Below are 13290 nucleotides of genomic sequence, written 5' to 3'. Positions count from 1 at the left end.
TTCAATAAACATTACCTAATCATTTATACATTTTCCTCATTTTCAACAGGAAAACTGAAGTTATTAAATGGTTTTAAAAAATGAATTGCAGTATCCCCCTGAAACTAATGAGAAAAAATGCCATCTTGATGATCACATTCCTGTTATAACCCTGAAAACATTGATAATACTACTGGACATAATATAATTTCAGAGGTTGATTGTTGACTACTTACGGCTTCTCAAGGTAATTTTTTGATCAGAGCAGTGAAATGCCAAGTATGGGTATAAAGTAAGAAGACAATTCTCTGCTGTTGCTGCAATCTGAATTGAGAACCTTTGAAAACAAAACACAGAAGTTACCATTTTCTATTTCACAATGGTAATCGAGACATTTCAGCACAAGGACAAAAGACAGAATGAAGGTGTCCAGACAACTCCTCCACTCTTCGGTAGTGGTTCAACAGGAGATTGCACAGGTGGGAGTGCACCTGTCAAAATGTTGAGGTTTAGTATAGTACTTCCATTTCATAATTTGAGTACAGGTGTATCATCAGTCTGAAAGAGCTAGTAGAGATTTCAAGAAATGAATTAACTCTGTCTCTCTAAAAAGAAACCAAAATATTAAAATCACAGCTGACATTTATGTGTCCTATAACTTTTGACAGGGGAAGCTTTCTTGAAAAGCAACTTCTATTTGATATATCATTTTTTTCTATAAGACTTTGTAGAAATGTCAAAATAAATACTTAAAAATAAATAAATTCAGTTTAAAAACAAGAAGATATTGACTACAATTGCTGGAATATAATAGAAATTGATGTTCATGTTCCAGTGTTCACTAGAGTGTTTGTACTATCTGTAGCAGCTATATTAATGTGCAGCAATCCCCCTTTTAATCCTTTTTTCGTGCTTCACCTCCTCAGTCTCTGAGTCCAGTCAACAAGCAAATTATTGCCACCAATGGAACCCTGTTAGCCATCTGTATTCATGTTCTTAGCTCATTGCAACTGACAGGTAATTAAACTGAGCTTAGTCCTATGTTATTAAATAGCTGTGTTTTTTTACTCCACTCCACATTTACTTATTAATTAACATTAATGTTAATTAACTGTTTTGACTAAGCTGTCAAAAATACAAAGAAAAGTGTATTTTAATAATTCAAACAGCATGCTGATATCCATCTTGCTTTAATATATTGGCAATTATGCATATTGGAAACGTACCTTGCACAGAATATTTTATTTTCTTCAAATAAAATACTGAGAGATTCCTATTTATTGTAAATTTAGATTAACATTAAAAGCTATCACAAGACCTTTCAGATTAACTTATATATGACATAATCAGATTTTACTGCTTTTTTATAGAAAAACTTAATCAAGGAAAACAGAAATGTTTTAAAACTATCAGAATGTAGTTTTCTCTTTCATGCTTCCCTCTCCTTAGATATCCCTTTCAAGAAAACTTTTTAAACAGAGAAAGGGTCCAATATAATCCATAGCCATCTTCTTATTTGTAAATATTCAAATTGGAATTCCAATTTCATAGCTAACAGCTATTTAAATCAGTAATCCAGCTCTACAATGTTTTTATTTGTTCATAGGACATGTCAATCCTATTGGAACAAGGGTCTTGGCCAGTTGCACCTTGTAGCACAGTATTTTTTTAGCTAATGTCATCCTTTCTGCTTTTATTCAGCAGAAATCTCAGGAGCAGGACAGATGGCTATAAGAGTTATATCAACATCTATGTATATGCACAAAATGTATATTTGTACATGCTCAAACCAGGTGTCAGAGTTTGTTTTTTCTAACTTTACCAAGCCATTTAAAGACACACAGGATCAATAACAACAACACAGAAAAGTTTGCCAACTTCCAACCCGACTTTACTGTGGTACCTCAGCCATCTCCATCCTCAGTGCTGGTTTTAGATTTGGGCATATGCCAAATTTTCATTCGTGCTCCAACTTGCACAGTAATGAAACACAAAACTGTGCTTGAGAACAACTGCAGTACAGCTTAACTACTTATCCAAATTCCACGAGTGATACTCCTCAAAGCAAAGACATTAAGTGCATATTCTGGAATATAAAGAACAGTCACTGCAACAGAACATCTGTGTACAAATAAATCCCTCAGAGGTCGTGGTGCTGCTGCAAGAGAAGCTCCTCCCTGTTCCGTGCTGCTAAGAATCCCACAACGACACACCTCATTGCCTGCTGGTAACAAAGTAAGAGAAATGAATACACCCAAACAATACAAATATTGAGGATGAGCAGATGGATCTGCAAGTCAACAACTGATTCTGCAGCTGACACTGATCACAAAGATCCAGGTTCTGTGAAGAAGGGACTGAAGAATTTGCTATATGGGGAGATTCTGAGAGTTGTGAATGTTCAGCTGGGAGGAAAGAAGGCTCAGGGGGATCTTGTCTGTGTGTACAAATATCTGATGGGAGGGGAGAAGGAAGATGGAGCCAAACTTTTCTCAGCAATGCTCAGTGAGAACGCAAAAGGCAATGGGTACAAATTGAAATACAGGACATTTTATCAATTCATCAGAGAAAAAAAAAAAAAAACAACAAAATAAAACAAAACATGAGAGTGGCTAAACTCTGGACAAGTCTGCCCAGAGAAGTTTATGGACTCTCAGTATTTTAACATATTCAAACACCAACTGGACAAGAGAGTTGATTCTTTGAAGAGGGGACAAGATGATCTCTGGAAGCTCTTTCCAACCTCAGTCATTTTATGATAATAAATATCAACTCACTTATTGGCCACATGTCCACTTACCATTAAATATTTTAATACAGCATTTTCCCAAAAGTGCTATTTGAAAGGAAAGTTCGAGAATTAGACAGTAGCTAAAAAATTAATCTGAGTGTCAAATGATGACACTCCATTCATAAGAACATATGGCAGAAAAGCAAAGGTGCTAGAGTTAAATGTTTCTCATACAATGATAAAGGCATTAAGATATACAGCACCAGACAGAAAAACATACACATTGCCATACAAACGCAGCAAACAGATTACAAAAGACATGTACATTCTGCATGTGCTTAAAATCATCTTTTACCACTGACCTTTATTTATAACACCATTAACAAAGTGACATTATAAAACTAGAAGTCTTGTGTAATATATTTATTTTGGCATTTGCAGCAGAGTTTAACTAAATTATACAAAGGTCTGTGTTACTCTGTTGGAATGAAAGCTACCTCCATTGCTAGCAAATGTGAAGTCACTAATGTGTTAAATTATTCAGTGTATTCAGTTTTATAATGCTTAATAAAGTAAGTAAAAAATTTGTTATCTACATGGACCATCATTGCCACTGCTATTTCAGTGTTTATTCCCTAATGAGTATTTCAAAAGAACACAAAATAGGAAAATTGCCACTAAATATATTGTGTTTACCAACATTTGAAACCTGCTGATCACCGAAAGTAAAGCTCCAACTGTGATGACAAAAAATACCATCTAACACTGTAAGAAAAAGTTTATATAAGAAGTTCTTCACTTCTCTTCAAATAACTGATTTTTTTCATTAAATTATATGGTTTAATATTTGTTGAAAGACAAAAGAACCTGAACCAATATATATTTATCCTTTTTAATCTGCTCTATAGCATTTCAGATATTTCCTGAAACAAGTTATTTGTTTTGTATCAGTGTATCCCAAGCGCTCTAGAAATGCAGGCAGACATCAGTTCTTTAATTCTTGAATAACAGATGCTTCAGCTCTCAGGGACCATCACAGTGGGAGAAAGCCACAAGCACAGAAAAGAACAGGAGTGATTAATAGGTTTGGACCATCCTGGTTTTCAAAAGCACTCCCAACTATCTGAAACAAAATGCCAATATATCCTAAGGTCAAATGAACGCTGCAAAGCAGAATGCAAATATCAAGAACTCCAATGTTTTCCAGCTCTCTGCTCTCTCCAACTGTAAATGATATTGAAAGCATTGACAGCTTTAGTTCTCCCAGGCGTGCCAGCAGAATAAATGCATTGGACATTTGCCAGCAGTGCCTATTAAAGAGCTGCATGGCTTAGGCACATTTCCCAAGAGCAAAGGGAACGCAGTGTTTCCCCTGCGAGACGCTGAGATCTGACAGACTATCAAAACAACTGGAACCAATCCATAACTGGGTTAGTGATTGTGTCTCAGTTGTATCATATTGTTATTAGAGGCTAAATTCCCTGACAGCCTCTCCTTCTGCAGCTCCAGCCACAGTAACGTGAATAAATTCACAAATTGCATGAGTTTCCACAGCTCCCCAGTAGGAGCAGGAAAGAAAATGGGAAACAGTAGAACATGGGAGGCAAGGACCTCAGAGCATTTGTGTCACCAATGACCACATCAATTTACCTACCCAACACAAGTGGGGATCCTGGGATACCTTGCTGCTCAGAGTACCACTTTCTTTGATTGTATGACACAATAGGCACCTGTTGTTTATTGATTATTTTTAGAAATAATAAATTAAATGTCATTTCAATCAAGATGGTAGAAAACTCTCTTTTCTGTTTAAGTATTTGTATAATCAGCAAATTGAAAGATATAATAATGGTAGAGAGCAAATATATAAACATGCCATGTTTGTGGAAGTTTTTTGGAGGAAATATCTGTCATAGCTAAATATTTATTCCCATTTATTAAATACTTGCTCAAGAAAGTCTTGGATTTTATGTTATCTTTTACTTCTGTATTCCTATCAGTCCTATGCAAGGAGACCTCATTTATTTTGCTCTGTAGTCGAAGGAGCAAATAGGAAGAATAGAAATCTAAAATAACATTAAAAATTAACTGAAAATTCTCATTTAATGTAGTCATTAAATAAATATTAATGCACTTTCATATGTTCCATTTAATGGAAGTTGTGCGGACAGTAAATTTCCTACATGAATGACAACCATATATCTCTTCAGTTTTCTTTTACAAGTGCATATAGCATGTCTTTGTTATAAAAAATTATTGCCTGTCATCTTTCAAACATTTTCTGTAAAGTAGTCAAATTCAACTCTATCTATCCTCTACCCAATGTTCATTGTGTATTAAAGAAAAAAAATTATTATTTAGAAGGAATAAATATGGGCTATGTAAATCAATCCTATTCACATTTAGGACCAAATTTAGAAAAGCAAAACACTGCAAAGGCTAAGTAAAAAAATTATCCAAAGACTATTTGCCTTGTCAATACTCCTGCCTTGAAATATGCCTAGAATTAGCTTTGCTTAGAGGTTAGAGCTTCTCTTCTAAGTAGTTAAATACAGGATATGATATTTTACCAACCCATGACAAATTTAAGTTGCCTATTTTAATAAGAACATCCCAGAACATGGAATGGAAGTTAAATTTCAAAATTTTATTTCAAATAATTTTAAAAATACATATTATTACTTGAAAATGAAAATATAAAGAGGGAATACCTGACATCAGTACCTGATACTGTGAGATTTCACAGCCTATTAAGCAGTCCAGGAGCCTATTCAAGACCAGTTAGCTTTTATAGGTGTTATAAAAGGTTATAGGTTTCATTGTTTTATTATTAAAGACATAGACGACCCTGAAATCTTGTCGTCCTAAAAGACTCAAATTAACAAAGCAGTTTAAATTCATTAGTTGCACAGTCTGAAACAAATTGCTCAAATGCTTAGATAATTAGGTTTGAAGTTTGAACGTGTTGCACAGGGCTCCCATGGGGTTGGGCTGGTAAGAATGAGGGCAGATATGCAGAGAACAAGAAATTGCAGCTACATGTTACTACAGAATGGAAATCAAAGCACATAATAACACCAACAGTAATAATAAAACTGGATAAATTTATCCAGGTCTGGATAAATTATCATGTACCTTATTAGAATAATAAGATTAGAGAATCAGGTGCTTACTAAGACTTTTCCAACTGAAGGAAAAAATTCTTTCTGGTTATGATAAAAATAATTTCTTCTGAAAGCCAATATGAATAATATTTTTACACTGACTAATGGTACACACAGAACCCCTTTGTTTTGGATGCTGTGCTATTTCATGCAGTTGTGCTCAGGGTTTGTATCACCTGCTCCTACAGCCCACATACACACTCAACTGCCTGTCAGGAAATAACATATACTCCTGTGACTATTTCTGTTCCTTTAAAAAGTACCTAACTACTAAACATAGCAACAATTTTAAGATGATTTGAAATTCTGGAGCATGAATTTTTTCACCTTCACCAGCAGGAATGGCTCTTATAGTTAATTAGATGACTTTCATTTGCTATATTTCTTTAAAAACACACTGAGTTTGCCTTTAAATTGAGGATTGTATCCTTTATTCCTTTTAATGGGAAATATAGAAAAAAGTTTATTACACAGGAGGAATTTTTATTTCTCTATAACAAGGTCTGAGAAGTTGTTAGTGCATCATATAAAAAGTTATTAAAACTAAATATTGTGCCTGCTCAGAAGCCATATTTTAGACCTCATCATAAGCTTAAATTATCCTTTTCTCATAATCACTGCAAACTTCAGCACACATTTATGAACCTACACAATGACTAAATCTTAGAATTAAATAAAATTAATAAGAAATAGATTTCTGGCTGACAATCTAAATTGGAAATATATAAAATACCAATCCAATGTGAGCAGCAATAACTGAAAGGCCCATAACCCTTACATCAAAATAATATAAAATTAATATTTAGAAAAAAGCCCATTCTAAGCTGTAGAGTGGAGATATTTAGCCCTCAAAATAGTTGCTTTACTGAAAACAGTAACTGCAGGAATGACTTTTACTCACAACAGCACCTGTCTTTCTTCCTTATACATAAACTCTCTCATCCCACCAAGGGGAGAGAGAAACAAGACACAAGTTACCAGTAGATATGAATGAGACCTTGAAAAAAGATCCTAAAATGGACACTCAGATTAATTTTACATTAGAAGCCAAAGCTGAATTTTGTAGTTTTGAATAATAGTTCAGTCAAAAAAAAGAAAAATGTCTATGTTCCATTTTAATTTTTTCAGAATGATTCCTGTATGTCTTTACCCAACTACTGTGACTTCTGTGTCTTATATTCAACTTTGTCAGTTTGGAACCTTCCCCCAAATGAATTTGAATTGCACACATTACCTGTTTTCTTCTTCATCAATGAAGCACATATTCCCTAAAAATGACACCGGCTTAGATGATCTAAAGATGATATGGCAAATTAGTTGATTACTTTTGCCATCTGATGAAACAACAATGTCTAGTCCTTTTGGGAACTGCACAGAAAATGGGCAAATCCTGTCACCATCTTCAAGTTCAATCTGAGGAAGTTCAAAGTGAATTTGCGATTGCCTGTGTTAAAAATAAATAATAATGGTGTTTGTGCTCACAGGATTGCAGTAATAAAGTTGATTCACACATCACAGAACTATTTTTTCACAGTTAAATAGAGAAGAATAACTTTAGTTCTGAAGTACAAATCACATTACACTAATTAAAGAATTAAAATTCTTTCAACATTTAGATGGTAGTTTGTTTTCTTCATATGCATCTGAACATTTTATACTGACCCACAATAGCTCAATGTCCACATGAAGAGCAATTTCTATTAACTGTGCCACAAAAGGCATAAATAGGTTTCCAAAACTTAAAAATTTCACTGAATTATTGCACAATAATTTAAAGAGTTTTAAAGTAGAAATATTAAGGGGAATTTCATGAAGATACTTAAGATGGTTTCCCCAAGTTATGTGACTATAGGTTTCAGTTCCAAAATAAGAATGGCAGTCAGTCCAAATCCTTATGGAATCCTTTCAGTTCCAAACACTGAGTCATTGACAATAGACAAATCACTTGATAAATGAGTACTACTTAGACAAGATAAGACAATAATAATTTGAAGGTAAAGTCAACTTAATTAATTTATGACAACAGATATGCTTTGCTCCAGTTCTTCTTCATTGAAATGATACCCATATGAGCAAAACTAATATTATTGCTCCTTACTGATTAAAAACAGAAAAGTCGTATCTTAAAAATTGGAATAGTTGTGAAGCTGGGTTATGGTATGTAATATTACAAAAGGTTCTTAGAAAGATTACAAAAAGGTTTTTATAAGTAACAAGATAAAGTTGGTCCACAGAGAAGTAACAAATACATGAACTGTCTGTTGTAAAAAGTGGCAGGACTAAAACATTTGTGCTGTCCTTTTCAATACTAAAACCTTGCTTATGAAGAAGAGGAGAAGGAAGGAGGAAAAAAAACAGCACCAAAAACTGCAACCCCACCAACTGCTCAAACAACAGCTGGATTTCAAAACAATGCCTTATAACCTGTGCAGTAGAGAAAATAAGACAACAGAAAGATTTTATCTTATCACAATATGAAAAAAGAAATTACTATGATCTTAGTATCCAGCTAAACTTAAGAAAAAAGTCCTGGTAGGACTCTGCTCTTAATTTTTGTGTTATTCATAGTAATTTTTTATTTCTGATATGAATTCATAGAGTGAATAAATCAGAAGATAGTCACTTCATGAAGCAGGAATGTTTGAGGACAAAATATGGGCTTGTTGAATATACAGCAATATTAATTACATTAATTTTTTCTTAAATATATACATTCTTCTGCTGAGTATAAAATTAATACAAGTCTTCACAAACAAAAGTTAAGTCATTTTTTCGGAAGAGAACAAAACCGACAATTATTCAGGATTTACATAATAAATCTACATTGAGATTTTTACCTTAAATAATCTTGTGGAATGATATTAATGTCTGCTTCAGTTTCCACATCCAGAGGAACTGGCATCATGATTAAAAAGGGAGGGTCAAAATTTAGTTTTGGTGACTTCAGAGTGCCAGACAATGTTATCTTGTATGGTGATGGATTATCATTTACATACACTGATATTTCAGAAGTATATGTCCCAGGACAAGCTGTTCAAAAGGTTTTAAAAAAAATTATATTACCATAAATACACGCAAATAAAGGAGTTACATTAAGAGGTTTTGGGTTAGGTTTTTTGTTTGTTTAAAAAAAAAATCAGCACTGCTTTCTTTCTAAAAATGGATTTTAACATAAAATAAACATAGTAGCAGAAGAATATTTATTAAGAAAGCTTAGAACACTTGCCCGCAGCAAAGAAAAAGCCACATTTTTTTTAACTTGTCAGAATTTTTAAGTCTGAGTTCTTAATTTATTGCACTAATATTCTATTGTACATAATATCAATACAACACTTAGCAGATTTTAAAGAGTTGCAGTCATACTATAAATTATAATAATTGATACAGAGAATAGTTATTTTATAAAGGAAAAACTATCAGAAGAATCTGACTGCCAAGATAAAGAAAAGTTGGTGCCTTTTAAGAGGGCAATGACTACAGTTACACAGATGACCCTAAAACCTGTAATGTTGCTAAGTCAGCCTCACACAAGCCAGTAGGACCAGTCCTACCCTCCACTAAGAGCATCTTCCATTTCATAGAAACATTTAGGTTGGAAAATACCTTTAAGATCATCAACTCCAACTGCAAAACTAACATTGCCAAGTCCACAAAAAAAAAAAAAAGTGATGGGATGACCAAAGATCCTTCTCCAGGCATTCTCTACAGTGCAGTTGGACATGACAATAGTGAAGATAAAATTACCTTGTGTTCTGCCCCTTCTCATGCCACCTTCCTAACTGCTGCAAGGTAGTTTCTCTAGGATGGAAAAGCACATTTTCTTCCACTGACACAGGGAGCAAGGTGCTTCCTTCCATAACCATTACACTATCAAAATGGTATTCCAAATCAAGCAGTGCCATTTACCAAATTTTCAGATGTTACCACTGCTGAAGAGATAGCAACACAAGCAATTTTGAGGGCCACCTAGTGAACAGCTCTTGTACTTAGAAACAAATCTGCATGATGTGTTGTAAGACAACCCAAAAATTTTAATTTTTGAGAAAAAACACCTATTCATTTGATTCCTCTTTATCAGATCAGTATGGAAAAATCCTTACCTAATAAATAAGAGGAAAAGATAGCCAGAAAAAAATAATTTGTGTTTTATGTGTCTGTATGAGCATTTATGTGTCACTGCAAACAAAATACATATGACAGGTTCTTCTCAGGTTAGCTCAGATAATTAATTCCACAGCCTGAGAAAGAGTTGTCACTGTTTGCAAACAAAAAGAATAAAATCTAGTGTCTTCAAAACACTTCGTCTTATTTCCTCCTTGTAGGACCCAATTTCCTAATGGAGATGAAAACAGAGGAGCTTCACAGAAGCCTGTTATGACACTAGAACATGGCCTGAGGATTCCTTTGTTTCAGACCAGAAAACAGGAAAGTGGTAAAGTGAAAACCAGGTCTGGTAAGAACTGCTGCAGTGTTTGCAACATCTGCCTAATTCCACGTCAAATGGAAATGAACTTTAGGAGACAATACTGCTGAGAAGGCTAAGAAGATTCTGATTCTAGATTTTGATACAACAAGAACAAACCTTCCTCTGACACTTAGGCCTTTTATGAAGGAAAAGTGAGACAGCATCAGAAAAAGGTCATGAAGATGGACAAAGAGTCAAACAAATTTTTTACAAGCCTGTAAGAAAGGATGTTCTGTATAAGTTAATCTCATATATGAGCCAGACAATCTTCTGTTCTACAGAAGACTATCTAGCTGAGCTAGAACTACACAATATTTCTGGTGTTCTATCTTCATACAGACATATGGTATATGGTAAAGGCCATAATCAATAAATACCATAGGGATGGAATACAATGAAGGAAAAAAAGTAGATGACCATGTGTCACTATCAAAGAATGTGCAATTTTCAGTAACTCACATTTTAAAATATTCACATTAACCATCCATTCTATACAGAACAATTCTAACAAATGCATTAATATAAGATTGCATCTATTTGCCATAGAATCCCTCACTCAAAAAACAGAACAGACAGTGCTTAATCCACTGATCATTCTGTGTGTGGCTCCACACATTTACTCACATCAAAATTCTGCATAGTATTGTTATGACCCGCTCCTGAAGGCAAGGATAACTCAGGTTCTTGTTAACAGATCCCTTGGGGTGGATTAGAGTGAAGTGACACTGAATGACTTGTGTTACGTGTATATATGGTAGGTTTATTTTAGAACAATTCAGTTGCAATGGAAAGCAGGTATGTAGCCATTTTGGGCAGTATTATCTATAGCAACACAGTAATATAAAAGCATAAAGATATCACTTAAGAAAATACATAAAGAAAAGGAAAGAAAGGAAAGAAAGGATAAGCATAGATAGTGGATCCAGCGACAAGACTTGATTGTTGCAATTTCGACGTCTGTTGATCGAAGTGATGATCACAGTCTTGATCCGTCATGGAAGCCCATGGAACACTAAGCTCAGTGGGTTAACATATGGTCAGGTTCAGGTGGGAACACCCAGGCACCTCCCCTGGACAGGAGGAGTTTTACGCTGTTTGTTGCAAAACTGTGTATCATGCACAGTCCTCTGGTGGAAGGCCCCAGAAATGAGTCAGGGGGCACTTTGGGTGCCTTTGATGTTTTATGACACCTTCAAAGACATGACAGCTGCCTCTCCTGCCAGAGCAGTTTGCCCAGTTATAGCCCAGTAGAAGGGGCCTACATGTAAATGTCCTGGTACTTCCCCAGAGGAGAGTTTTCTGAGTGAGACAGTTGTGTAAGGGAGTACACTGGTACGATAAAAAGCATTATGCCACCTCCACAGGTTCTGCTTCTTATTGGCTTTCTCACTTATCTGGCTCAAAAGCAGCTTGTTGCCGAACAAAGGTTGGTTTGTCACGGTCCATCCTCCAGTGGTGGGTGTGCACCCTCTGTCTTATGTGGATCAGAGGTTTTGCCATCAAACACACAAAACGCTCCTCCTCCCCTTTCCTTGGGGGGTGCAAACCCGGCCAATTGTTTTGCAAATGGCCAATTGTTGGAGTCATTACCATTAGAATTTCAGTCTCTCATAAGCACGTAAATGAATAAATTATTGCTTATGTCAGAAACAGCAGGACATTGTAATATTGTGGTCATTTTAAACAGACACAAAGGCAAAAAAATAAGTGAATTATTTCATTAAGATACTTTCATTAGTTTGAAAGGCATAGGACCAATGTTTTCAGGATATTTCTTGCTAAACAAATTACTTTGAAATTAATGATAATTATGTCCTGAACTAACAGCTGAAGTCATGAATCTATTTTACTACTCACACCTTTAATGACCACTGTCAAAGCTTGTGCTGCTGTTACAATTCTGATATACCACCATTAATTTCCATAGGACAAAAAAAAGCAGTCCAGTGGATGTGACAGTTTTCTGTAGGGAGAGTTGATGGTACTTATGAATTTGCCAATCTAAATCTGCCAAGGGCTAACTAAATCTGTACAATGATATGGGAAATGTCCTCTTTGTCTTTTCTAGATATATTTATTAGGGGAAATAAGCATTAGAAAAAACTCTGAATAAAGGAACACAACTTCTTGAAGTACTTATGTGCATATATTCGTTAGATGTTTCATTCTCAGTCTAATTTGCACTAGAAAGCCCATCCAGTTCAGGGTGCCTAACTCCACAGCTATGCTGGGACCATTCTTCATGGAGATTCCTTGTTAATAGTAAACAGATTATATTTCTGATGAAAGTCAGTTATACACATATGCAAGCTGACCTCTCACACTTTCAAAGGAGAAATATTTCAAGTTCCCACACCTTTTATTCTACCTGTTTCAGTTACACTTTAAATTAGCATCAAAAACTGGTTTAAACAGCCACTTCTTTGAGAATGTCCATATTCCTTGTTCCTCTCTAGCAGCATAGATCTATATTTCTTTTTTTTTTTTTGCCCTCCAGAAATTTTAACTCTACTGTAGCATTGGTTTTGATCTTTTTAGACTGTGTGAGAAGAAAATAAAATCACCACCTTCTCACCCTCTTAAGTTTTTATTAGATTGTTATGCAGTTCCTACACTTGTCCCCTAAATAAACATTTTTAGTTTAGCTGCCTTGGACTTTACAATAATTCATGTTGTAATGCATATACACCCCTCCAGCATAAAAAGGTGCCATGGAAAAAAATTGCATACTTCAAAGCAGAAAAGTCACCAGTATTTAAAACTTAAAGGTAAGTCCTACAAAAAAAGCTAAGGAAAAAAAAGGAAACTAATCATTTCTCCACAGAAACTGTTCAAAAAAAACCCACAAAAAACCACTAGAAGATGAAGGTCACTTGGACCTATTACATAATCATCATATCTTCAGAGGCTCTGAACTACTGGTAACTCAGGTTTATTTGTGACTATATCCA

At 34.7% G+C, this 13290-nt stretch overlaps 1 protein-coding gene across 2 annotated transcripts in view; it reads right to left on the bottom strand.

Moving 5' to 3' along the window:
• The window catches only part of CFAP47 (cilia and flagella associated protein 47), a 269686-nt gene that overhangs the window by 214208 nt on the left and 42188 nt on the right, over window positions 1–13290 (bottom strand). For both annotated transcript variants that reach the window (XM_027638424.1, XM_027638431.1), the window contains exons 25-27: window positions 8712–8904; window positions 7109–7318; window positions 216–316 (exon numbers count right to left, since the gene is read on the bottom strand). In XM_027638424.1, the coding sequence (XP_027494225.1) occupies window positions 216–316; window positions 7109–7318; window positions 8712–8904 (504 nt within the window). The remainder of the gene's footprint in view (window positions 1–215; window positions 317–7108; window positions 7319–8711; window positions 8905–13290) is intronic.

This window comes from Corapipo altera, unplaced genomic scaffold, assembly GCF_003945725.1.
Source record: "Corapipo altera isolate COAL_440 unplaced genomic scaffold, ASM394572v1 0, whole genome shotgun sequence".
In the NCBI taxonomy this organism is placed as follows: Eukaryota; Metazoa; Chordata; class Aves; order Passeriformes; family Pipridae; genus Corapipo; species Corapipo altera.
The sequence above is the reverse complement of the archived record's forward strand: the minus strand, read 5'-3'. Positions and strand labels throughout refer to the sequence as shown.